Here is a 27,995-nt window from a genome sequence, read left to right on the forward strand (position 1 = left end):
TTATTTCCTTCTGCTTTGCCACAGCCTCTGCAGAGCTTCCCTAAGCATGTTGCTCACCGGCCTGCCTTCTGACTCAGTTTTGCCGCTCCGTCTTCTGCCGTGCCTAGCCAGTCGGATCTCCTGTTCTCGCTGCATCCTCGATCTGCACCAGGCTGGAAAAGAACTCAATTTCCATGCTTCTCTTCCAGACATGGTTTTAAACTGTATTGAGCCAATCAGAGTCTACCAGCTACTAGACTGCTTGTGTTGGTTCTCATTGGGAGTAATCATCATATCATTGCTCCTCATCTCTTCCTCGTCTCAGTTTTTGTCACTTCATTATCTGATACTGAAGAGTACAGTCGGTAAACTTGGCAAGTTGTTAAGGATTGTGGCAGTATGCCATCAAGGCATGAGCAATGTAGGGAATATATCTAAAAGGGAAAGTGGGGTACCATGTCTCACTCGATTATGTCATGTCATGCCCCTCCACCCCGCTTGCCACCTCCCACTCCCATGTGGTCCTCCCTCAAATAGCTGCACCCAGTGTCAGGATCAGGTTTAGTTTAGTTTGTTTATTTATAAAGCACGTCCGAAACCTCAGGTAGCTGGGCGCATAATCATGTGCACAGCAGAGTTACATATCGTTACACGAGCATCATAATACCACAGACAGAGCATACATTGGTCCAGGTTCTGAGTGTTTACATACAAGAGTAGAATATACCGAGAACGGTATGTACAGAGAATAGGCACAAAATAGTTACAGTGGCGAGTGAGGACCTGGTTACAGGTTGGTCCTGAATAGGCTGTGGATAGAGTAAACATTACTGGTAGCAGCTGCTGTCCCCTGGCCACATGAGGAGATGCTCTCTCAGGGAAAGGAGTGATGACATCATCAGATTAATTACAATTGTTAAAGAGTCGTTTTGTACTGCCTTGAGTTATGTGTGCCTGCTTGGTGCAGATGCACATCTCTGGTTGTCCACCTCCTCTAGTTTTGACATGCGGAAGGAGTGCCCCCCACCGTTGGAAGGAGGCATCTTTTGTAATGGTCAGTGCACAGGCAAATTCACAAACGGTTGTCCTTTTGTGTGGCATTACTCAATGTGTGAGATATCGAGAGGTAAGCCATAAGGGAGTCAAAAAAAGAACGTTATTTTTAAAAGTTCTGCTTCCTTGGTGGCTATCTGTATACCAGTTCAGAGCCTGAAATCGTCCTTCCTGAAGGTGCCTGTACCGACATGACTAGAGTTCACCATCTGGGTTTGCCTCTCAGCGCCAGACTTTTTGGTGCCTTGTTTATATTGTGTCCCCATGGCACACTGTTTAGGAATGGGCATTTCCAGCTTTTCGACACAATGTGTCTTCGCAGCAAGATTAGAAGCAACATTTTCTGTGCCACTGGGCTCAATACCACTATGCATTTCAGTGACATGTTTTGGTGTCGAGATTTTATTTCATTTATTTTTTTAAGTATGTTTTTTCACAGCCCTGTTACTGTATAATGGTGCGAATTTAGCTGTGCCCTTAGCTGACAATTAATTATTTTTGTTGTTGTTGCTTTTTGCACTTGGCTTGTCCGTAATTGAATGCTAGGACTCTTTGGCATGCGATTTTCTGAGGGGACGACCAATACCACAGTTACAGAAACAGAGTGAACACTCTTCCACCCCCATGGCGCTTTCCGTTTCTCCCATCTGTTCCAACTGCTTCTCCATTGACTATCCTTCCCTTCTCACTACGTCTTGTAGGAAGAAGTTCAAAAAAGAGATGTTGCCTCTAACCCTGGTCTTCCTATCGCCGACACCTACTCCAATAATTCCCCCCAGACAGACCCTCACCAACATCCTCTGTCGTTCCTTCGCCAGATCTATGGACTCTTCATATGATCTCTGTGCTCTGTCCTATCTCCTCCTCTTCCATTAATGGTGGCACTCGCTGGGAAGTTCTCATGGCTTCCTTCGACTCCTCTAAAGTCATCATTAATGTCTACCTTAATGGCACTGTCATGGTCCAAGGCCCTCAGGCCAATCTCCTCCTCTTTGATAGGCACTTCCCTCGCCTCATCAATTTCCTCTCATCTCCTGCTGTCCCCTCTTCTCCCCCCTTGGCTACCTTGCCCTCTCTCGCCTCCTCCTCCTCCTCGTCTGCCCCTCCAAGGGCTCTTTCTCCTCCGCAGGGTGTACCTCTGATCTGTACCCCTCCCCGGAAGGTCTTCAAGGCTGGCAACCTTCTTCATATTGCCACTCTCAACTCTCGCTCTGCTGTCAAACACTCCTCTGTCATCTGCCACCTACTTGAACTAGACCTGGATGTCCTTGGTCTTACTGAGACATGGTTCACAGCCAGCTCTGTCACAAGCTTTGACACTCTACTCCCCGATGGCTAAAAGATACTCTCTGCACCCAGATCCTCCCGGTCCGGTGGGGGAGCTGATCTCTTGTACTCCTCCTCCGTACTCCTCCTCCGTACTCTTCCATGACCTCTGCAACTCCCTTTCCCGGTCCCCTCCCCTCTGGCCCTACTCACTCTGCAGGGCACACACTTGTCTTGATCTCCTCGGACCTCCCCCTCTCCATCCCTCTGACCACTCCTCTCTCTGGGAGCGATCACTCCCTCCTCTCGTCTCTCTCCCCCCCCTCCCCCAAGGTCACCTAACTTCTTGGACATCTGGCCCATGAAGCGTGTGTCAGTTGAGGCTTTCACCGCCACCTTCTCCCCCTCCCCCCACCCCTCCACCCCTCCACCTCTGGCTGTCTCACATGCTGACACAGCCCTGTCTTTGCTCTACTCTTCAATTTCTGAAACTCTTGATGCTCTTGCCCCTGTCATGAGGATCCATTTGAAGTCCAAAGCCAAGTGCAATTCCTGGTATGACCCTGACCTAGCTACACTTAAAGGTAAGTGAACAGCGGCTGAGAGGAAATGGAGGGCTTCTTGTTCATCCTCTGACAAACTGGCCCGTCGCCTGCTCTAAAGGCAATACAGACTCTGTTCTCACCAAGAAGAGAGTACACATTCAAGCCGTGTCTCTGCGGCATCTAACAACTCGGGCCGAACTCTAAAATCTGCAAGGAGCTGGCCAACCCTGCTGCAGTCTCTACCACTACTGTTGCCTCCCAGGCTCTTTGCAGTGACCTTTCCTCTCACTTTATCTCAAAAACCCAGGACATCCTCTCCATCTGTGCTTGCTGACCCTCTTTCAGCCACCCCCCAACCCTCCTTCTCATCCTTTCCCCTTTTCTTCCCTGATTAGGTCGCTAGACAAGTCCGATCGATGAAAGCCTCGTCAAAACAGGCTCATCCCTGTTCCTCTAAAACCATCAAGGACCACATTGACACCCTCGCTCCGGCCCTTGCTGATTTCTGCAACCACTCCTTTGCCTCAGGATCCTTCCCCTCCCCTCTGAAGCAATCCTTTGTGCATCCTCTTCTCAAGAAACCCACAGCTGATCCTTCTTGTCTGGCTATCTATCGCCCAATTTCCATTACTCCGTTTCTGGGCAAACTCCTGGAAAAATTGCCCATCTCTCAGCTTAACCTTCATTCCAATTCCGTTGGTTGCCTCCATGACCACCAGTCTGGCTTCAGAGCTGCCAGAAGCATGGAAACTGCTCTCCTGAACATCCGTGAAGATCTGCTCTCCAAACTTGACTAACATTTCCTCTGTCCTCATCCTCCTCGATCTCTCTTCTGCCTTCGTTACCGTCAACCATACCATCCTGCTCAACTGTCTCCGTGATAACCTAGGTATCACTGAACAGGCTCTGGCCTGGCTGACCTCTTTCCTCTCTGATCGACCCTCCCAGATCCACCTTGGGTCCTTCCTATCATCTATCTTCCTCTCTACCTGTGGTGTTCCCCCAGGGGTCTAACCTTTCGCCCTGGCTTTTCAACCAATCCCTGGCAACTCTCGCCCACTGCATTGCCATTTTCTGCTCAGATTTCCAGTGCTACACTGACAACTCATTTTCAGGCTGCCCTCGGCCACCTTCTCTCCCTCTCTCATCTCTGATTGCCTAACTGCCATTCAAGATTGGTGTGCCGCCAATGATCTTTGTGTGAATGCCAAGACCAAGATCCTCCTCATCGGCACACCTTCACGCTCCTTTCCCCTCTCTCTGACCGGCCTCCCTTGGCCCTCCTCCTACCCCACCTGTGAGGCTAAGAAACTCGGGGTCATCTTTGACTCCACACTTTCCTTCTTCTCCCACATCTCTGATGTCTCTAAAAAGTCAAACTTCCTACTGCACCTCCTCAGAGGTACTCTGCCTTTCCTCTCCTTCCCCCAGAAGCTCATGGTCTCCCGAGCTCTGGTTCTCTCTAGGTTGGACTATTGTAACAGCCTCTTTCTAAATCTACCTGCCTCTACTCTCCACCCTCTGCAACTACTCTAGAACAGGACTGCAAGACTTGTCCTTGGCCTCAAGCCCTGGGATGGTTTCTCTCCAGCTCTGAAATCTCTTCATTGGCTCCCACTAGCAGCAAGGATCAAGTTCAAGACCTCTGTAATCTCCCTTCTCGAGCTCTCCGCTTATCCACCTCCAACTGTCTGAGGGTCAGTCACTTTTCCAAGCAGAGAATTGGAGGCAGATCGCTTTCTTTGGCTGGGGCTTCCCTCTGGAACAGCCTCCCTGCCCCTCTCAAACTTGAGCAGAACCACCTCCGGTTCCAGAAGCAACTCAAGACCTTCCTCTCTCCTGCTGATACTGCTCCACACACTGGTCACTTGGCTACCCTCTGAACTAGGGCCCAGGCTCCTGCATGTCCAGTTGCACTTCACACTGCCCCCTGGTTCCCCCAGCACTTGTGGTCTGTATCTGCAACCCTACAGTCTCCTCTCTTTTTGAGTTTGAGTTACCTGCACTGAGCCACCCACTGACCGCACTTTTTGAGTTATCTGCACTTCTCCCCCTCCCCACTCGGCACTTCTCCCCTTCCACTTCCCAGGCCTAGTACGATCAATGTTTTTTCCTCCCTCTGTTTTGCGGTCCTCGTCTTGTCACGCGTAGGAACACTACAGGCGTGTTATAAATGCCATATATCATAAAGACCACAAGGACCGAGTGGAAAGAGAGAAATACTCAAGTCAGAGGAAGGACTGTAAGAGACTATTTTAAGAAAACCATTAGCGAAAGTACTGAGAATAATGTAAGCTGTATGTCATCTGGAAAACCAAACCTATGAGTAGTTGGCAGGAGTTACAGGAGCTCATAAATCAGACTAGAAACCAGTTCATTATGATGGTCTCTTCCGGTTCTCAGGGGATGACCTTTTTTTCATCTGCTATATATAGGAACAAAGTCAGCCTTGACATAAAGACTCAAGGCCGAGGGGAAGCAGCCAAGAGAGAGAGTTTTGCCAAACTTTAGTTACTAGGTTTAGTGGTAGGGTCAGGTAGATTAGGTTTTGGACAGAGGACTTTGAGTTGGAATTCCAGGCGATCGACAAGCACCTTAGTTAGTTTGGATAGGTAGGAAACATCCCTATAGCAATAGGGTAGGATAGGCATTTTCTTTATTATTTTGAATAAACGTGATAGAAATATCCGGTTTCTGTTCGACTCCTCCTTCCGACCCACCACACTAAGCATTTCTACACCTCCCCTTATCAGAGGTCTGCGAAAAATGTTGAAGTTGCTCACAATAATGACTAATGTATTTCTAGCCCGTAATCCCTTTTCCACCATAGCTTTCTGAGCACTTTGTACAGCTCTTAAATCCCAATTGCCAGTCCCTTTTGCTGCACGTGCTAACTACTAAGGGACACCTGTTACCAGTGACGGTTTGAGGACTGTAGGGAGGAAAGGGGACCGAGTACAGTAGTGACTACTGTAACTGAAGAATCCCAGGATGTTGTCAATACTTCTATGGGGGAAGCCCTTTCAAATGAGGCCCGAGAGGTGAGGATGCTACCGCTACCCAGTAGCCCCCCCCTTGGGGTGGTACTCAGCAGGTGGATCTCATGGGAAGGAAAACCCCCTATGGACGAGACCTTGGGAGATACGCAGTATTACTCCCCTAAACCGCAAGCTCACTCACCCTGTTATAGCCTGCACACGACAGAACCCCACACACTTCCATGTATGTCTGCAGAGTAGACATGGATACTTCCCCAAGAAATACTGGGATGAGGAAGATCAACAACATGGTGTGGAAAATAGACCTCACTACTAGGTAAAGGAGGAGCAACAACAACCTAGTGAGGAGTGAAGACCTCACTACTTGGAAGAGGAATGGCTCCATATGGCAGGTTCCACAAAACCAAGATACGCAGGCTAGATACCATAGAACGGCTAATGCTGTTCATCTAATAAAAAGGGAAGGAGGACTGCCAAAACAGAGGCCCTCCCAGGAGGAAGCAGGATTTTTTGAACGCCGACAGCTGTGTAGGAGATGACAAAGGGCGGCGAGCATCAGAAGCCTGAGCTCCCATCCAGTCAGGAAGCCTGGAGCATGCAAGACATGCGCGTCACAGGCTGTGAGTCAGCACAGAGCCACAGCAGGCTGTGGAAGCAGCATAGTGGAAGTCAGAAGCACCCGCAAGCAACAGACAAGAACTGGTAAACTCTCCAAAGAGGTCAGGGAGACCGAGCAATGGACAAGAACTGGTAAGCTCTCCAAAGAGGTCAGGGAGACCGGGACATTTGGCAGGAAGGCTAGAAGAAGGCAGCACCCATTTACCGAATCACTGCCTCCACGCCAAGCCTCAGTCACAGTACCTGGCAGGAGAGTACACAAAGTTAGCTGTGACCAACAGAGGAGGAGTAGTCGAAATAAAAGAAAACTATACCACATGAAGAGGGAGCTAAAGCAATCTTCATGCGCACAGTGCCTCGCAGGAGAGTACACCAGGTTAGCTGTGACCAAAGAAAGTAGTAGTAGAACCACAACAAGAAGATCACCATTAATAGTCGAGTCTGGGATTCGCAGACACATTAAGAGCTAGCCAAAGCAATCTTCATGTGCACAGTACGTGGCAGGAGAGTATAACAGGTTGGCTGTGACCAGCAAAACAGTAGCAGTTAAGCAAGAAGAGCACAGTGGGAAAATGCACAGAAGGCGAAAACCTTGAACACTAAAGACCCTCATTGAACATTCAGAGGACACGACAACCTGGGAGTAAGGTTGTCCTTTCTTTGGAGTTTATTTGTTGCACCACTTTGAAAATCCCCTTTTTCATATTAGTTTAAGTTCTAAGTGTGAGGTCTGGAAATAGGAATTTTGACATGACGGTGGACTTGTTTATTTTTGACTATTGTGAGAATCCTGAGGGTATCCTTGCACCTACTCCCCTTGGATCCTCTTCTCAGGTGGCCAAGGAAAGGCCATCGCTTTTGGATCCTGACACTGGGGGTGGAGATGCCACCTGTGTGGAGGGTTCTTGGGGATTGGGGAGAGCATATACACAGACGAGACATTTTATCCTCCTTTTCCAAGTGAGAACTCCCCTCCGCCTTTGTAGGCTGTTGCAAACCTTTCCACTCATTTCCTCTCATTCATTCCATTAGAACACTGGGGACGAGGAAGCAGTGACTAGGAGTAATGCACACTAACATGTCATTTCACCACTAGCACTAAGATGAGGAAGAGGCCTACAGACAAGTGTAAGGGTCAGGCATGTCCAGAGTACTTCACCAATTATGCTCAGGAAATTGGGTCCGAGGACTCACACCTGCAACCTGTCAAATGGTTGCAGGTATATGAAAGGTGGAACCAACAAGGCATGAGGAGAGACCAGCAGGAGGGAAGCCGAGCGTTGCAGGCTTGCAGAGGGAGAAATCCTGTGGAATATGAGGAGGTCGAGCAGGGTCCTGTAGGGAAACCAAGAAGCTGGCAAGAAACTGAAGGGAACTGTGGCGCTGAGGCCCGGAGAGGCCATGCAAGCGCCACAGCCGTGGGAGCCTCAGTGGACGGTGTCCGCAGCAGGAGCTGCAGGCCGAGAAAGAAATCCAATAGCTGTAAGCTACCAGCAGCATCCACGGGACGCAAGCAGAGCTGCCGGCAACCCACAGAGAAGAGAGGCGCGAACTGCGAGCAGGGCTCGTCATCTACCGAGAACATGTATGCAGAGCAGAGCAAGAAAAGACAGCCACCCGGAGGAGACGCCAGGGACCGGTGAGTGAAGAAAAGGCAACACTGGAACCGGGGTGCTCCTGGGCCTGTTACATGGCAAAAGTGAACGCCATGTGCAAGATACAGTAAACCCAAGTAAATGGTTATGAATACTACCAATAGGTGTGTGAACAAATACAATATATTGAAAGCGAAGAACAAATCTGATGAAATTCAATGTAAAGCAATTATGGACCATTGCAGAGGAGTGTGAGAGCAATGTGGTGATGGGAACCGAGTACCACGAAGTAAACAGTATGACAGAACTAATTGTGGCAAAGTCCAGAGACTGGCAAAGAAAGTGAGTGTGAACCAGAACACAGGTGCAGTTACAGAAGAACCTGTGTGGGCAAGCAAGCCTAGGGTGACCGGTTGCATGGCCTGTAATGGATGTATCCTGTGTTCCGATAACTGTGCCTAAACCGGGAACACCCCATCTGTGAAAGCCAAAGAAATATACAAAGAGCAAATACAAGTGCATGAAAGAGATTGCTGAAGTGAAGCAGAAGAAAACAATCTGTATGAACTGTCAAGAACTAGAAGGAGTGTGAAGTTAACCTGGAACTGGTTTGGAATATTGAGAGATTGAACTTAAGTACATGTTGGCAAGCTGGATAAGCGGATGTCTTGGGGAAGGAAAACCTGTGACCTACGTTTTGGTGAGGCCTTAAGAGAAGAGAATCCTGAGGCCATTTTGGAACTGTGTTGTCTTCTTGGGAAAGGGAACCCCGAGACTTTGAGGAACTGTTTTGAAGGGGAGCTGGAAAGCAAGCCCAGAGCTGGAAGAAGCTCAGAACTGTATTTTGAACACTGTTTCTTTTATTACTAATATTCCGACACATTGTTAAGCTTTAGCTGTGAGAGCAAGTATAGGTTTTGGAGACAGACAGACTTAAGTTGAACTTACTGACTCTTTCCTTAGTTTCTTTAGGTAGGGAAATCTCACCTTAGCATGGGGCAAGTTAGGCCTTCAACCAGCCTGACGTTTAAGTTAATACATGACTTTTGTTTGAACTTTGAATCTGTTGTCTGCGTATTGATTCATAATGCCTTCACACTATCCTGAAAAACTTCATATATTATTTCGAGGCAGGGAAACCCCTCTTATTAGGGTTAGAAAGGTATTTTTCCAACCCCTAGATTGTTTAATAAGAGTTTCTGATAACAATCATGCCACCTGTATGTCAATCTCCTCCTTCCACACCCTTACATAACTTAAACGTACGTCTACATACCGTCTCCTTTCCTCCACACCTTTGGGAGATGTCACTTATGGCCTCAAAAACACACCAACTCAGTAATTTCAAGGGTTTTTAGGAATAATTTTGACAATGGGGTTACCTTAGGGATGTCCCTTGAAGATCATTGGAGCCGTTGTGAGGCCACACAGAAGTATACTCTCCTGGAGGTGCAGGGAGCTCAAGGACAACCTTACAAACTTGTGAATCCCAAGTAAGATGGGGATATTCATGTAGGCATCCTGCAAGTCTACCGCACAGATTCAGTCCCGCTTCTGTAAGAAAACAATCTGTGCAGGGGTAACCATCTTTAATCTCTCAGGAGAAGGCAGAGAGAGATTGAATTGCAATAGGTTGCACTCGGCCTGGTCCTTCGGAATCCCAAAGTCTCAAGAGTAGAATCAAAACCCTTACTCTGACCTGGAGACCTCCTCCCCCATCCCCTTCCTAGCCCTGAGATCCAGCAGATTGCCAATATCCGACTGTAGGGATAGAGAGAGATTGGTGGACAGGTGGGGAGGAGATGAAAACCGTCAGGTTGCCTGGGCAGCCAGGTCATCTTAAGTATGCTCTGCTCTAAAGATGCAATACCACTGAGTCGGTACCAGTATGCTCAAAATCTCAATCACCAGCCCAGGACTCTCAAGAAAGGCCTTGATGGATGATACTCTTCATCCACACTGGTGGAGGCTCGGAATCCTAATGGGGGTGTGGAGGGGGCCTAGCTCCATTCCCTGCATTTGGGTTAGGGCTCCCAGCTGAACGTCTGTGGTACTTATGGAGGTTACTGGGTGCCCAGGCAGGGCCAAATGACTCAACAATGAGGCTTCAGTAATCGCCCCCACCGAGGAGACCGAGGGCACAGCTGCGCCAACTGCATAGGTGTCCGACCTGCTGTCATTGGTGGCACCGAGGAAGGAGGAGCGACACGACTTGTGGAGATTGTGGGATCATATCCTACAATACCTCCCAAGAAGACTTCTTCATGGTATGAGCAGCCATGATCTACATGACTTTTGCAGCAAAAATGGGCCCACGAAAAAGTGATGGCATAGGGGGTGTCCAGACCAGCTCAGGAAACCTGTACAACATAGGTGTTGAGATGGTTTGATATAATCCAGTCTGCGGGATAGCCGATATGGAATTCTGGACAAACGCCACCTGGGTCACACTGTTACATTAAAACTGGTAGAGTCCTCCCCCTTAACCCCCCCCTCCCCCAAGAGTACCCACTCCTGGGTATGTGAGGTGGAATCCCTTTTGAATAGACCATCTGGCAAGGATTCTCCAGCAACAAAATGAAAAACTCTCCATTGGCTCCCGTTTGCTACAAGGATCAAATTCAAATCCCTCTGCAACATCCACAAGGTTGTCTGGGGCCGGGGACCATGCTATCTACAACTTGCTCTCACTAATTACTCTCCCTCCAGATCTGTACATTCCTCCAGCACCAACTCTGTGTGTTAAGCGCTTTGCTAAACAGCGAGCTGATGGCCGATCTCTCTCCTCAGCAGGCTCCTGCCTATGGAACAGCCTCCCTCTTTGTCTTGGACGGATCTAATCAAATTCCGGAAGCTCCTCAAGACTTTCCTTTTCACCTTCTCCTTCCCTTCTGTCCTCCTAAGCTAAATTCCCACAGTTGCTGAGATTGGTGACCAGGGCCCTTATGTTTCCTCTCGGGTCCTGGCCTCCAACACCCAGTCGCCTACAGCCTCCACCCCTCCCAGCACTTTGCCTTGGCACCCACTGGCCTATGTCCCCACATGCCTGCACGTTTATTGTCAGCTGACCACGCCCCCAATGCACTTACAGCTGCACGCTCCCTAGCACTTCCCTCTTGATAAACCTAGCACTTACCCCCCTCCAAGCTCTCATCCCTCCCCCTCTATGCACTTGCGCGTTCTGAATGCTCACAAGGCCTAGTAGGTCCATCTCTATCCCCAATGTTTATTTGCTTTCATTGCAATGTTCTCTCCCCGTTACCCTGTGGGCGCTTTGAAGCACAATTTACTCGCTGTATTAGTGCCTTACAAATGCACAATAAAGAAATAAATGAAAATTAAATAAAACAAAAAGATCTGATCCAAGGCTTAGGGAATTTTGTGCTCTGCCCAGGGCTGCCAAAGGCCTAGGCCATACTGGAGGCTCCTCGCTTGATGGCCGGTGTGCTATTTTGGGAACCCCAATATGCAGGTGCCTTGTGCAGTGGGATATAGTTTCAATAAGGGGAGACCCAACTTTGAATACGAGTGCCCAACCAAGGCTGACGAAGGATCAACAATACTGGCGCCTGGCTAGGGCGTTTCCCCTAAGGAACAATCCCAGCCTTCGACCTAAAACGTGTTTGAGGCCCACCTAGGCCTTCTGATGCTCTCCAGCCCAACCAGCATTGCCTGAGCACATCCCTAGGCAAAATCAGTCTTAGATCACGTATGCACTACCTCGGGAAATCCTACTGGGATCGATGACACACAGGGTCGTTTAACCCTGCCTGATAGGCTGAGGCCGATGGAAGAGTTGCTGTGCCTTATAAGTCTCGGAAACACTGGGGCGATGAAAGAAACTTCCCAGCGCAATAGTCTTGACAGAAGCACCCTTAGCAAAAGTGTGTCACAATGAATGGCAAGCAGCCACTTGTGGTTCAGACTAAGCAGACCAAACACAAGAATGAAGGGTGTGCTACAGAAAAATCATTACCGCAAGAGTGGCATCAAGTGCAGCCCCTGGTTCAGGGCACGGTTGGACTGGGAGACAAACCACAGAAAAACGTTAGGCACCCAGCGAAAAACTAAGATATTTAATGCCACTGTCACCGGACAGCAAGAAAGGCACCAGCAATTGAGTGGCAGGCGCTGTTGCGCATGTAGGCGCACCATCTTTTTCAATTATCTGCATGCAGAGTGCTAAAGTCCTGTCCCCATAGGGATAACATCCCAAAGTTATGGAGGAAAGGGGACAGGACAAAGGGGTACTTTACTAGCACCACGCACCTGAACACCAGTGTGTATGGGAACTTCACTCGCTTAGTCTGAGTAGGCGGAATAATGTCTTGGGCAGATGGCTGCAAAAATTTCCATTTTGCCAGAATAGTGATGGACTTCGGAATTCCCATCCATGTAAAAGTAGTGTTAAGAACAGGAAAGGGCTGTGGTCCTCTGGTTCTTAGAATTAGTACTTCATCAAGGCCTTTGTGTTTTGCCTCATACCTTGCATTCCTCTGCCTAGAAAGGACTTCGCTCTACTAGTTACCCCTATCCTAATAGCTGTCCACTAACAAATCATAACAAAATAGACCTCCTACATCCTAGAGGAAGAGAGTGTAAAACAGAGACACACACAGGGGCGCAGAGAGACAGAGGGGCGCAGAGAGACAGACAGAGGGGCGCAGAGAGAGAGACAGAGGGGCGCAGAGAGACAGGCAGAGGGGCGCAGAGAGACAGGCAGAGGGGCGCAGAGAGAGAGGCAGAGGGGCGCAGAGAGAGAGGCAGAGGGGCGCAGAGAGAGAGGCAGAGGGGCAGAGAGAGAGGCAGAGGCGCAGAGAGAGAGGCAGAGGCGCAGAGAGAGAGGCAGAGGCGCAGAGAGAGAGGCAGAGGCGCAGAGAGAGAGGCAGAGGCGCAGAGAGAGAGGCAGAGGCGCAGAGAGAGAGGCAGAGGCGCAGAGAGAGAGGCAGAGGCGCAGAGAGAGGCAGAGGCGCAGAGAGAGAGGCAGAGGCGCAGAGAGAGAGGCAGAGGCGCAGAGAGAGAGACAGAGGGGCGCAGAGAGAGACAGAGGGGCGCAGAGAGAGACAGAGGGGCGCAGAGAGAGAGACAGAGGGGCGCAGAGAGAGAGACAGAGGGGCGCAGAGAGAGAGACAGAGGGGCGCAGAGAGAGAGACAGAGGGGCGCAGAGAGAGAGGCAGAGGGGCGCAGAGAGAGAGGCAGAGGCGCAGAGAGAGAGGCAGAGGCGCAGAGAGAAGCAGAGGCGCAGAGAGAGGCAGAGGCGCAGAGAGAGAGGCAGAGGCGCAGAGAGAGGCAGAGGCGCACAGAGAGGCAGAGGCGTACAGAGAGAGGCAGAGGCGCAGAGAGAGGCAGAGGCGCAGAGAGAGAGGCAGAGGCGCAGAGAGAGAGGCAGAGGCGCAGAGAGAGAGGCAGAGGCGCAGAGAGAGGCAGAGGCGCAGAGAGGCAGAGGCGCAGAGAGGCAGAGGCGCAGAGAGAGGCAGAGGCGCAGAGAGAGGCAGAGGCGCAGAGAGAGGCAGAGGCGCAGAGAGAGAGAGACAGAGGCACAGAGAGACGCCAACTGGCGCGCAGAGAGACACGCCGACTGGTGCGCAGAGAGACACACCGACAGGCGCGCAGAGAGACAGACATACCAATTGCATCTATGCCCTGCTAAAGCCATCTTGTGCCCACGACAGCCTTGCATGTGCATATTCTGCCATTGTATGTTAGGTATACCCTACGGTATAACCCCAATTTGATTGAATTTTACTTATCGAAAGGTACATCTGACCGAATTTGTCCAGTACCATTCGATCAGTAAAATTCGATCAAATTTGGAAATAAATGCTGAACATGGGGAGCAGGGGCGTCTCCTGCTCCCCATGTTCAGTATGTTTGGCCTTGGGGGGGGTTGCAGGGGTTGTCCCCCGCTCCCTGAGGATTGGAGGTGAGGGATGAAAAAAAGAAAAGCGGTCTCTGTGGCATCGGATCCAACCCGCGTTTCAGGGACAGAATTGACACCACAGGGTCAAGAGAGGCAGCGGCCGATGAAAAGGTAAGTGGGGGGCATCGAGGTGGGGGGGTGTATTGGGGGTGGATGGACAGGTTTTTGGGGGTTTGGCCACAGTAAAATTGCATTTGCAGTGAAATTGACTATGGTCAATTCCGCCGCTAATAATTCTGCCACAGCCAAATCACACCGATCCCACCATAGTATGGCAAGGTACTTGCCATAATTAGACAGGCTCAGCCAAATGCACCCTTCTGCAGCCAGCCTATGCCCAAGCCCAACAGATTTTGCCATGTTTAGGTAGCATATGCACCAGTGCAGCTTATGAGCCTTGTATCGCAGATATTGGCTCAAATGCTCTGGCACTTATAAGAAGCTATGTTTTGCCATCAAACGCCCAAGTAAAAAGGACTCCAGTATGGTTGCCCCTTCACACAGTACACAGGAAGCACAGGACTACTTTCCCAGAATACGCTTGGCTGATTCAGGGTTATCAGTTCAAAACAGATCTGAATAATCACGATCACCCACTAAAAATTCACTACTGCAAAACAGGTCTCACAATGCGCTCAGATCAACCTGGCACAGAGAACCAAGACAACTACATTTTCCCAGAATTCCCTATGCCCCACTCATTACTGATGTTAACGCCCGTGTTCACTCTTCCCTCACTCAGTATAGGATCCCACACAGTACTATGTCTCATAACATTTGGCTCACGTGCGTAATTTCTACTACAGAGCTGCATATTCCAAAATGCATTCGGCCCAAGTACATTGCCCCTTCGCCCCCAAAACCATAGGTTCCAGAGTGCACCAATATGAAACGTAGGGTCAGAGCATCCTGGATTGTTTTGCCGAAGAGGCTCTTAGAGTTGAGGGCTCAGGCAACCCATGAGACTCACTCTCAAAAGCATCTGGTTTTATGTGATGTCTGAGCGTATGCAGAGCACAAACACTCTAAACCCTTACATACAGAAATCATAGCTCATCTGGGCTTGGGGTCCAAAGCTCATTCAGCCAAGCCAAAGGGTATTTTTAGGCATGCTGTGATATGGGACCCGAAAGAAAGAAGGTCTCAACTATACCTGATCCACTTTTCTACCTGGGTCCCAACATAGGACAACAAGGTTCATATTAAGGGAGCCACTGGATCAACGGGACAACTATGTGTGAGGGAACCGTAGCAAGGTCAAGCAATAATGGGCAGGAAATAAAAGTTGTGCTTTATTTAACAAAGTGTGTTTTATTTTGTAGGAGGAAAGGGCAGTTGGACCAAGCACCTACGGGGACTAGAGAGTTGTAGGATGTATAATGGATTTTTTAATTAAGAAAACATTGTCATGGATGGACCACCACAAAGTTGTATATTCGTTTGATGTCCGCCTCCTCCAGCTGTGTTTCTACAAATCCTAAAGGTCACAATATAGAGTTAAGCAGTCTGTGTTGCTCATGGGACACGCTAGTATACTCAACCATCTCCAAACGGTTGGTCAACAGAAGACCTCAAACTTAGTCTTAACAAGTCCATGGCCTCCTGGCAAGTCCCTAATCTAAACACAATTGTTGTGAGTCTTGATCGACAGAAGAGTTGAACAATCCTATTTCCAAATGTCCAGCTCTATTCTAACAAAGAAAATCTTTCCCGGGATGGCTCTTCAAGGGATACTCACAGTGGGGATGCTTCCACAGTCTTCCTGATATAACACTCCTTCAGACCTCTCCTAGGCAACTGGGGTTTCACGTTTTGGCTTCTTGTCTTCCATTTTGCACTGGTCACTCTTTCAGCACATCACACCACAATCATGGGATGCTTCCATAGGTTCATACTTCAGAGTACAACAAAGGTCTCCTACAGACCTTTTCATCATGAACCTTTATGACCACTCTCTTCACAAACCCAGGTTTCTCAGCATTCCAGCTTCAGGATCTTCTTAGACTTCTGCTTCAGAATGTCCTTGGTTCTTCAGCATTTGCGTATTCCCCGACCTTTGGCTGGGCTGCACACCCCTGTATCACTGCATCAGGGCTCAGGGAGCCATTAGCTTTTCCAGCCAAGTGGTTGCCTTGTACCAAGTGGCAGTCTCCCCAGCCTCCACAGGGAGCAGCAAAAAGCACATCCAGTCTGAAGTTGCCTCCAGGGGGGCACATCCAGCCTCTTTTATAGTGCCTTGCCTGTGTCGCTTGGGATTGGTTGGAGTCGGTAGGATGTTGTGTCAGAGATTGGTTTGGGTCTTTCCCCTGGTTTCACTTAATTTAAACCTCTCCACATTGGTGAATTACAGGATTGCTTTCACTTGGTATTTCTGAGGTTTTAAAACAGTGGCACGACATCAGCTCAATCTTGGATGCCTGTTTGGAGACGTTAATGAATACGCGGCATTCTGTGTCCTCCCAGGATTAGAAAGGGGACTGCTACAGCATCACTGCCTGACCGCAGAGCTTGCAGTAGCGTTGCTACAACTCTTAGAGGGCAAATGCAGAGACTGTTTCCAGCAGAAGCTGCAAACCCTACATCTTCGTGGACTGATGTGGAAACCCTTCTCATCATTCCTCTGCTCCATTGCTAGTATTGTTGGATAAGCTCTGATGGAGCCCCATTGAGAATGTGGGCTTCTAGCATCCCTGAGGGGACCTTTCTGGACTTCGGTGAGGGAGGAGAAGAGTGAGCCTACAGAATCCTGCTTCCTCCACCCTTTGGGAAGCACATTAGGCATCAGTCGATCAACCCAATCCCTTTCGGCTCACCGCCCCCTCACTACAGAACATACAATAATGTGGTCAGTGACAAAGACAAGTCAAATAGTATCAAGCATAAACCCAAACTCTGGGAATTCCAGTGTTCCATGCAAGTTTCCATGGAGCTGGATGGCAGAGAGCCCAACTCAAGGGAGCGCGCACTTGCCTGCTCTTCAACCTATAGATCTGGATTGAATTGGAGGCATCTGCCTCAATGGCAGCTGGGGAAAACACAGACAGGGAGGTAGAGTAGATCCAAGGAAGATGTGGGCACAAGGAAGGAATGTCCATGTGGGATTTTCCAGTTAAAATTAGACAAAGGGAGGGTGGCTCAATCACCTTCCAAATTGGCCTTTGGGTGCTCGTGTAAATTTGTCAGGATGGGATGAACGAATGCCAGGGTAGACAAGTGGAGGAGGGCAGACTAATGCAGAATATTTCTGCAAAGATCATGCTCTGTTCCATATTTCTTAGGGTCGCAGGTTTTTCTCACAGAGCCTCTTAGGCATGAATCAGAGCACCTCGTCTTTAGGTGATGCTCAAATTTCTCCCCCTCTTTCAATTCTCCCTGTTGTGGTATTGCCACTAAGCAGCACATTGTGGATATTCTACCTTTCCTGTTCAGAACATGAATTTATGATGTTTGATGCTAATAAGGATGTTAGTGTAGCTGGGCAAGATTTCTATGTTGAATTCAACATGGACTTCTTTGGTGGTAATGGGGTGCCCAAGTCTGGCAGATGCAGGATGGTGGGGGTGCCTTTTATTCTTGCCAGCCTTAACACCAAACACAAACAGCTCAGAACAATTCTTTTTTTTGGCATAGGTCATATGGAACCTAAAATATCTGCTAGAGTGAGTGGACTTGCATTTCTGTTAAGGTTTTATTTTCTCACTTTTGCGCTCCCCTACCTTTTCTCTTCAGTCCAGAGTAGTGTTTTCTCACTGCCATTCCAGACTTCCTTTTTTGGGGATAGCAGTAGATTGTGAGGTAAAGAGTGAGGTATGCAATAAGTAAGAGTTGAAAGGGTGTGTTGAGATTTGGTGGGCGTTAGTCTGGAAAAACTTGAATCAACCCACATACTCTATTTTAATCATCTCAGCAGTATTTATGTGACTAGTGCTAGGTGCTAACCCTGGACCACTCATTCTTCTCAGTGACCGTCATGAATTATCCAAATGGAGCCTCACCTCTTAAAACATCTTGAACAGGGCCTCTATTTCAACCGAACAGGCTCACCGGGCTACCGCAGCAGCAAGAGTATGAAAGTTAAATCTGGCGTGCAAGCAGGCACGCTACAGACAAACACGTGAGTGTCAAGGTAGAAGATGCAGATGATCCTCAACTGTACCACAACCTCTTTATGTGGCATGTGTGTCTATAAGTCCAGTTCCCGCATGTGATGCCAGTGGTAATAGAGAAAATGTGGTGAGCCACGCAAGACCCTCCACCCCTTTTGCAATCAATTCTGCTAAGAGAACAAGCAGGAATCCCTCATGACTGAAGAAACTGGTCATAATTGATCAGTTTAAATCCATCAAATTTAAAATTTCAAAACTTTAAGCTCGAAAATATAGTGTTCTTGTATACTTTGCTGTGGCAAATTTAGTAAATATTTTTAGGGATTTCCTTTTTGCTCTACATTCTTGTGTCTTACATATTATTTCTGCATTATGCCTTTCCTGTATTATAGTGTGAACCATGTTCCTTTGCCCTTTTGCATTTATTGTTTTACTGGCATTGCTACAAAGTGGTGGCCCTCCCCACCACCCATAGCTATTTGTGTCCTCCTCAGCTTTCTATCATTGTCATCCCTGTTGCTCTCTGTTCATGGTTTTACTTTTAAATGGGGGTATACCCTCATTAGCTGGCCCCTTATAAACTTCAATGCCTTTCCTCCTGTGTACTTTTTCCTAGTAGCATTATTTTGCGTATTTCTCAAACATTTGTGATATATCTTTTGAACTATGCGGTTGCAAGCTTTTGGTTTTAAACTTCTATTATTCAACTTTTTTATTTTCAAACTTCAAAGCAGGTGATACAGATTTCTACACAGCTTTCACTAAGAGAGAAGGTTGGCTTGAGAATTCATCTATCTTTTTCCGCCAAACATTGTATCCAGTTTGAACAAAGAAGGCTGTCCTCCCACTTTTCACCCCAATCCAAAGAGGCAGAAAGGATGCATCAAAATTAACTGCAAGTTGTTTTTGGGTACCGAGCACCGAATCTGCGAAAGGCCAACAATCTACCACATAATGCAATTAGTTGCGTTTCTGAAAAACAAGATTCCTGGCTAGGTGAGATCTAAAAGTTAGAGGGTTCAAAGATTTGTTTTTAGAAACGGGAATCCTCTCCCTCAAAGGTTGATTGAGACAATCTAGTCTTCACAATTAAAGTCTAATCTGAAAATCTAAAGTCTTTGAGTCTGAGTGTATTTAGAAAAAATAATTTTGAAGGCGAGAATGTCAATTTAAGGAGAAGCTATGCTTGACATTATGTTCTGGAGAGACAGTGATAGGGTTTTATTTTAGGCACTAGCAATAAAGCTGGTTTAATTTTTGCCAAAAAGCATAAGTACTGTCGCATTTTGCATATGTTGCATGCACTGAAGCAATGAATCCAGCACATTGGAAAATGAAGCATCCCAAAAGACTAGACAAGACTTGGCTGCAGATTTTATCTTATCAGTTTGTATATTTATTTATTTGTAGGGCAACGAAGCCTGCAGGCATCAGGGTGCACGAACACAAACAAAGGATACAGAACAAAAAAGACGGATCAGGTGACCAAGGTGGGCAAGAGAGTCAGAAGCAGGCGTGTTCTATTTCAGGCAGGTATGGCTGAGGAGGGCGTTAGTTGAAAAGGACAGTTTTCCACCTCCGACGAAAGGGATTGTATTCCTTTACCAGCCTAAGCTTCAAAGACAAGGTATTCCAGATTTTCGCTGCCTTGAAGGGGAAGGATCTGCAGAGACAACTGGAGAGTGCGAATTTAGGGATGTGGACCAGCGCCAAGGCAGAGGAGCGCAGCTTCCTTGGTGGCTCATAAAATGACACCAGTTCTTTAATACAGACTTGGGGAGTACCGTATAAAGCTCTATGGGCTAGAGAGGCAGCCTTAAATTCCAGCCGGGAAGCCAGAGGGAGCCAATGGAGATCTTGCTGACTATCAGAAATATGATCTCTTCCAGGTTTTATTCATAACGTCATCTGCATCATTTTGAAGCGTCTGGAGGGCATGGATGTTTTTCTTGTTGGCTCCAATTAATAATGCATTGCCATAGTCCACAGATGATCACACCTAGCAATACATTATCTTTGATTTTAAAGAAACAGAAGCTTCCAGCTACCAATCTATAGGTTGAGGGGATTACTTTAACCATGAATGCTTTGAAGGGATATCTACGGCTTAGGCCTACATTTTGGTACAGAATTAAAACAAATATTTGAAAAAAGCACATGAACATTCAGTATGAAAGTACTTACCCCTCCGCTGATATATCCAGCGAGCAACAGTGCTCCTATCACAATGAGGAGGGTTCCGATGGAGAACAGGATTGTGGCCAATGCAATTGCCTTGTAGGGGATCTTTGGTGGGCTCTTTTTAAACTGAGGAGAAAAATAAATAGGAAAAACATGTAATTAGTATTGCCTTTCGCCACCCAAAACAAAATCAAGCATATTCCCAGCCTCTTGACTACTCACTTTTTCAAACACAGATAAAAAGTTCCCATACAAACTGAGTGGCCACCCACAGTCTACCTCGGACAGAGATCCAATCTCAAAATACCAGTATTAACGCACTATCTGTGTTCAAAGCACCTGTCTAAGAGCCTCTTTGTGGACACTGCTGCAGAATTGGTAGTGGAAATACTGCTATGAAACATGTATCTCTTGGTGTTAGGGGAAGGACCTTTTGGTGCAAGACAAGTGGGACTAACTCTTTCCACCGTTTCAAGTGGCATGGCAATCTAGGCCTTGCGGTGCTGGTTTCTGTCCCCACATATTCAATCACATTTTATCTTCAAATTCAGATGTTTGTTGTTCGGTAGTCGCACGGTCTGAGCATTTTGGGATCCTTTTTGTATTCTACTGTGAACCATCACTAACTAGCAGTAATTTGGGCCAAATGATTTTCATATCAATATCTTGGAAGCAGATTAGTAAATAAGCAGCAAACACCAGACTAGATCATTTTGATATAGTTAGTGATCATCTTTCAAATCCGGACGATACTTTCAGAATATGCACTGCTCACTAACCATTGGCTAGTGAGCATTGAATCATCTTCATGTGCTGTGTGTATTCTTTTTTTATTTATTACATTTGTTACACGCCCAGACCCTTAGGTATCACAGCTTGGCTACAGAGCAAAGTTAGCATATTACAGACAATTCACATGATGCACAATACAGTCATTCAAAAAACATGATTACATTTAGTTACACACAGGTGGACGATACAGGTTGGATGCAGCATATTTAAACCCGTTCAAAACCGGTGTCCTTTCTACCATTTAAAGAGCCAAGTTTTGAGTGATTTTTTAAATCCAGTGAGGGAATCTTCTTCTTTGATGCTGTTGGGGAGGGAATTCCAATGTTTGGGGGCTAAATATTGGAAGCTGCTGCCCCCTGCTTTACTATTCTTGTACCGGGGTGTCTCCAGAAGTCAGAGGTTGTTAGACCTGAGTATTCTTGTGAATACTTTTTTTTTTTTTTAATGGCTTTGCTTAAGTACTTAGGCGCTGTGTCCAGTTGGCATTTGTAGGTTATGCAGTGTTTTAAATATGATTCTTTCTGCAACAGGAAGCCATTGGTGATCTTTCCTGATCTTAGATATATGGTCCGATTTCGTGATGCCATAGAGCTGCTCTTAGAGCTTTGTTTTGTATCAGTGGTAATTTTTTTAAGTTAGATTTTGAGGTACCTAATAGTAAAACATTACAATAGTCAAGTCGTCAAAGAATCGGTGCTCTGGCCAAGGTGACGTAGTTGGTAGGGGTGAGGAATTGTCTGGTTAGTGAAATTAATTTTGCTGTGTATGCTGTGGTGGACGAGAGGCTGCTGATGTGTTTAGTCATGGAAAGATTGGCATCCAAGTAAACTCCTATGGTCTTTACTTGTTTCAAGACTGGTATGGTGGTACCATCAATGTTGATGGATGCATACTCAGGGTGGAGGGTACTAATGTTAGATTGGAAGCCCACTATCAAAATTTCGGTCTTCTCATCGTTGAGATAAAGGCCATTTAGAGCCATCCAGTTTTGGATAATAGCAGATTTTATTAATGAGTAAGTTGCCATGGGTGTAGTTACATGAGAGCGGGATGAGGATCTGGGTGTCATCCGCAAAGTTGGTGTGGATGACACCCATATCATCTAAGGCTGAGAATAGGAGCTTAGTGTAGTGTATGCATGTCCAATGGGGACAGGGATGGGGTCAGCTGCTTCCTTACCTATGGTGACTCTAGAAGTTCGGTCAGCTAGGAAGGATTTAATCCACATGGTTGCATCCGTGGAGAAGTTAAAGTCATTAGCTAGGGTAGCACAGAGTTTATCATGATCCACTAAATCGAACTCAGCAGAAAGGTCTAATAGCAGGAGAATACATAGTTTACCTGAGTCTCTAATAGTATCCATTTGGATTTTGAGGTCCAGTAGAGCCGTTTCGGTGCTGTGGTTTGGCCTAAATCCAGATTGTCTTGAGCCAAGAAGTTGGTTATTTTCTAAGTGGGTTTGTACTTGATTATAGGCTATTTTATCAATGATTTTGAGTAGAAAGGTGGATGTTTTTATTGGCCGGTAATTTGTAGGTACCGTTGGGTCTAGAGAAGGCTTCTTAAGCAGAGGGGTGACCCAGGCTTCTTTAATACTAGTTGGGACCAGATTGGCTTTGAATGAGGCATTAACGAAGTTAGTAATAATGGGTGTGAGTGCATGAGTGCAGGATTTAACTATGTGAGCTGGGACAGCGTCTCCTTTGCAATTGGAAGTTTTCAGTTTGGATATGGTGTCACAAATTAATTCTTGGGAGACTGGAGTGAAGGCGAATAGTGTGCTGGTATTAGTAACGGGGTTAAGACGGGGATCATTTGGATATAGTTCGTGATCATCTTTCAAATCCGGACGATACTTTCAGAATATGCACTGTCCACTAGCCATTGGCTAGTGAGCATTGAATCTTAATGTGCTGTGTTTATGTAGAGCACTGACGTGGGCAGTGGTTTTATATTCCCAGCTAGTAGCTTACAAGCTGAAATGTTGCTCGCTGAAATACATTGCTGTCATTAGTGACTTGCATCCCTATAGTCAAATTGCATTTGCCTCTATGAAAACCACTAGATGGGAGACCAGAAAAATACAATAAAAATGGTAACCACAGGCTTTAAAGCCCTTATGTAGAAGAACTAGACATTTAGTGACCAGGTGACAAAACCCTACTTAGGAGACAGGTGTTGGTTTACAAATCTCCCGATTCTAGTGAAAAACAAAATGTTCAGAGGAACAACAGACAACACGACTAATAAGGCCAAGGATCACTTCTGCATTATGAAAGCTCTATGTAAAAGACATGTACTGGCCTTTACTATGATCCCACTGCAGACCGTAACAGATTATCCACTTATTGCCTTGAGAAGATAGAAAAAATCAAGAGTAGATCCTCTTGGTAACGAAGTCCACTACTTCTTCATCCACTTAAGAGTAGTACTGAAACTTTAAACTCAACTCTTTACCGACTTGGCACTTGAGAAAGCGCAGGCATTGATTAATTAATCCAGGTGCTCTGTGTCTCCCATCTAGAATCTGTGTATCCATAAAATGTAATCGTAATTTTACCTCTTAAAAAACGAAAATTGCAATATGTTTAACCCCTCGCTGAGGTTGGGCATAACTCCTGAGACTTGAAAGAGAGCAGCAGTTACTGTACTGCTAAATAAGATCCTTGGACCCAAAAGATGTGAGTATTTTCAGAACCATTTCCAAATACTGGTGAAGGCACAGAACTACCTACCAGGAAGTGCCAGGAGTGGCAAGTATACAAAAGGAGAATATCAAATGCTGACTAGCTGGTACATAAAGGACAAAACCTCACAATAGCCAGATGAATCCTCAAACGTACTCCATTTTCAGGAAGGGGCCTCGAAAAGGTGCTTGGTATACAAAGAATAAGCCACAAATATGCATTGATGTCCGAAGAGAAAACAGCACAACCACTCCACTCCACTCCGCATGCTCCTCCCACCCAAAGGATCCCAAGGCACAAAGTTAAAAGAAAAGTAGGATTCATGTACAGTGTAATGAACGCAGAATGAGTTTGGACAGGTTCCCATAGCAAAGACAGGCACCCAATGAGAAGAACAAGTTACTTACCAACTGGTAACGTTCCTCCACTGTATTCCACATCAGTGCACTTCGGAAACTTTTTCAGCAGAGGGCATCCTGCGTCGATGACGTTGGGTCGATGCCCCTCGAAGGCCTCCGTCGAGGGCAACGTCACCGGACATTATAAATAGGACGCACAGCGCCCATAGCCTCGGTTTAAGATTTTTCCCTCAGAACGTGTGGCACCAGTCTCGTGCCTGCTTGACTGTTCATGGCCTTGCAGAAACGTAAGCTGCAATCGCATAGGAAATTCTCCAGGGGGGCAGGCTGGGAGGGGCGATGTGGAATATGGTGGAGGAACATCCAGTCGAAAGAACGTTACCAGTTGGTAAGTAACTTGTTCTTCGAATGGATTGTGTCCTCCAACGTATTCCACATCTTTGACAGACTCTGAAAGCAGTACCAGTAAATGGAGGAGGGAAAAGAATTTAGAGTACCCATTCAGATTGCGGAATAAAGAACCGCCTTCCCAAAGGCTATAACCTAACCATTGATCGTATCGAGGGAGTAATGTGTAACAAAGGTGTGGAGCGAAGCCCATGTAGCAGCCTCACAAATATTCCTAATAGGAACTCCCCGTTGGAGGGCGGTGGACGTAGCCAGGCTCCTAGTGGAATGAGCTCGCAACCGATCAGGAGGCTCCTTACCCACAAATCGGTAACACTCCATAATGGTGAGGATAATCCACCTGGACATGGTCTGTTTGGTAACAGCCTGGCCCAATCGGTGTCCAGCATATCCTACAAAGAGTTGATCGTCCACTCTGACCCTGGACATCCTAGAAATGTAAAAGCTCAAAGCTCCACTAGGATCCAACCTATGGAATCGCTCCTCTTCCTTACCAGGATGAGGAGGATAGAAAGGGAGAACCAACTTCTGACTCAAATGAAACTCAGATACTACCTTAGGTAGAAAGGAAGGACGTACCTGCAGTACTACCCTTTCCTTGTGAAACACAGTGAAGGGTGGCTTAGAGGAAAGTGCCTGCAATTCACTCACTCTGTGAGCGGAAGTAACCGCAACCAAGAACACAGTCTTGAAGGACAATAATCTCAAAGGACAAGAGTGCAAGGGTTCAAACGGAGCACCCATGAGAAATTTCAAAACCAAATTCAAATCCCAAACCGGCACCTGGAAAGGAGACGGCAGGAACATATTAGTCAATCCTTTAAGGAATTGGGAAACCAAAGGAATCTTAAAGTAAGAACTATCTTCAGACGGGCGCTTGAAGAGAGACAGCGCCGACAGGTAACCCTTAATGGTACCTACTTGGAGGCCCCTGTGGGCCAAAGAAAGTAAGAGACAAAAGCATAGCAATGGAGCACTGAAAAGGATCAACATTGTGTCCTCTGCACCAGTCGCAAAACTTATGCAAAACGGTACAGAGATGTTGTTGCTGGGCGCCTGGCCGAAAGCAACACCTCCATCATGTCATCCGGGAGGTCCCAATCCTTGTACCCTTTCAGATACCAAGCGTGAAGGTCCTGACCTGTGGATGGAGAACCTGACCTCCCTCTCGCGAGAAGATACTCTCGGGCAGGGAAGACGGCGTGGAGGGCAGATGGACATTTCTAGAAGGTCCAGGTACCACGCTCTCTTTGCCCAATCCGGAGCAATGAGGAACATGTGGGAACGGAACCTCAAACCTCCTTAACACTTGAGGAATGACGGGGACTGGAGGAAACGCGTACAGCAGTGGGAATGACCAATCCACTACGAATGCGTCTCCCAACGCTCCTCTCAGAGGAAATTCCCTTGAGCAGAATCTCTCCCACTTCGGGTTGGCACTGGTGGCAAAGAGATCCACTTGTGGGGTTCCCCAAAGGCCAAAGATCTCCTGAAGGAATTCCTGAGCTAACTCCCACTCATGAGAGACCGTGTTCTGCCTGCTCAGAGCGTCCGCCGCCACATTTTCTTTTTCCGGCCAGATGACTGCTGGGATCGAAATTCCCTGCTGGATGGCCTAGAACCAAAGCTGCATTGCCTCTCTGCCAACAGGTGTGACCCAACCCCCCGTCCCCCTTTTTCATGGAGGTAATGCATGGCCACTGTTTTGTCCGTCATGATCAGGACACTCTTCTCCCGCACAGACGGCAGAAAAGCCATCAGGGCTAGCCTGATGGCCCTCAGCTCTAACAGGTTGATGTGGAGTTTGGACTCCGACGAAGACCAACAACCACTGGAAGTCAAGTCGTCGGCATGAACGCCCCATCCTGTGAGGGAAGCATCCGTCACTACAGTCACCTCCGGCCATGGTTGCCAAAACGGCTCCCCCTTCATCAAGTTCCCTTTGTTGGCCCACCACAGAAGATCCTGGGATACCTAGAGTGGAATCTGAACGGGATCCGACATCTTGCCGGAGAAATGCGACCACTGCATCTTGAGGACCCATTGCAGGGATCTCATCCTCAGCCTGGCCTCTGGCACCAGAAAAATGCACGATGCCATGAGGCCGAACAACCTTAAGAATTTGAAAGCCGGTAGACTGACATGTTGAAACTTTGTCCGCCATCTGCACAATGTGATGAGCCCCAACCTTGGGAGGCGAGCGCTTCCCCAAGGATGTGTCTAATACAGCCCCGATGTACTGGAGCTGTTGGGAAGGTGTCGGATGCAACTTCTTGAAATTGAGGGAGAAGCCCAGCTTGTGGAGGGAGCAGCAGGTAGACCGAGGTGTTCCAACGCTTGCTTGGGAGAGCGCGCCTGGATCAGCGAGTCGTCCAGGTAGGGGTAGACTTGAATTCCCCCCACCCCCCTCCTCTCCTGAGGTACGCTGCTACCACCACCATTAGCTTGCTGAAGACCCTCGGTGCAGAGGTCAATCCGAATGGCAGGACCCAAAACTGAAAGTGCGAGTTTCCAGCCGCAAACCTTAGGTAATTTCTGTGCTTGGGATGAATCTGCACATGAAAGTAAGCATCCTGTAGGTCCAGAGACACCAAAAAATCCTGAGGTTGAAGGGCTGGAGGACTTGAGAAAGAGTAACCATCTTGAACTTGTCCTTCCCGAGTAGTTTGTTCAACCAACGCAAGTCCAGGATGGGTCTCGATCCCCTATCTTTCTTGGGGATCAAAAAATAAGGGGAATACCATCCCTTGTTCCTCTCCGCTACAGGCACCAGTTCTATAGCGCCTTTCTCCAGCAGGGTTAAGATTTCCTGCGCAAGGAGCGTATCTGGAAGCTTCAAAGTGTTTCCCGGGTGGATTGTCGTGAGGCTGGTGTAAGAAGGGAAGGCAGTAGCCTTGGGCTATGGTTTCCAGAACCCACGCACCTGAAGTAATGGCTCGCCACTCTGAGATGCTGAGACAGTCTACACCCAAACAGCGAACCAAAGGACATGGCCACATGACTGTTTGGAAGCGGCTGCAGCAGTGCCTGAAGGCAATGAGGCAGCTACCCGAGTGGCTTTGGCACCTCCATTTCCCCTACCACCACAGGTACTTTTTCACTGGCCCCTTTGATTGGCGGCCCCTCTCGTTCTACCAAAAGAGGAGTAATAACAAAAAGAACCTCCCCTCCACTGCTGTCCCCTAGGACGAAAAGGCAGAGTTTGACGCACAGCTGCGCTTAAAGATTTTGCCGCAGCTTTCGAGGTCTGCCACCTCTCAAGCCTCTCGTCAACCTCGTTGCCAAACAAATGTGCGCCATCAAAGGGCATGTTCAGAAGACGGCTTTGCACATCCGGAGCAAAACCAGACTTCTGCAACCACGCAAATCTGCGTATAACGGTGCTAGCAGCCACGGACCGGCTAACACGGTCTGCCGTATCCAAACCAGACTGAAGGGATTTGCACATAGCATCCTTGCCGTCTTGCACGAGAGCCAGGAAGCCATC

At 47.6% G+C, this 27,995-nt stretch overlaps 1 protein-coding gene across 4 annotated transcripts in view; it reads right to left on the reverse strand.

Annotated features, from left to right (window-relative positions):
* TMEM230 (transmembrane protein 230) overlaps positions 1-27,995 on the reverse strand; it is a 304,580-nt gene that overhangs the window by 102,326 nt on the left and 174,259 nt on the right. For all 4 annotated transcript variants that reach the window (XM_069618877.1, XM_069618874.1, XM_069618876.1 and 1 more), the window contains one exon: positions 20,266-20,388. In XM_069618877.1, the coding sequence (XP_069474978.1) occupies positions 20,266-20,388 (123 nt within the window). The remainder of the gene's footprint in view (positions 1-20,265; positions 20,389-27,995) is intronic.

This window comes from Ambystoma mexicanum, chromosome 10 (assembly GCF_040938575.1).
Source record: "Ambystoma mexicanum isolate Mex_15411 chromosome 10, UKY_AmexF1_1, whole genome shotgun sequence".
Classification (NCBI taxonomy): domain Eukaryota; kingdom Metazoa; phylum Chordata; class Amphibia; order Caudata; family Ambystomatidae; genus Ambystoma; species Ambystoma mexicanum.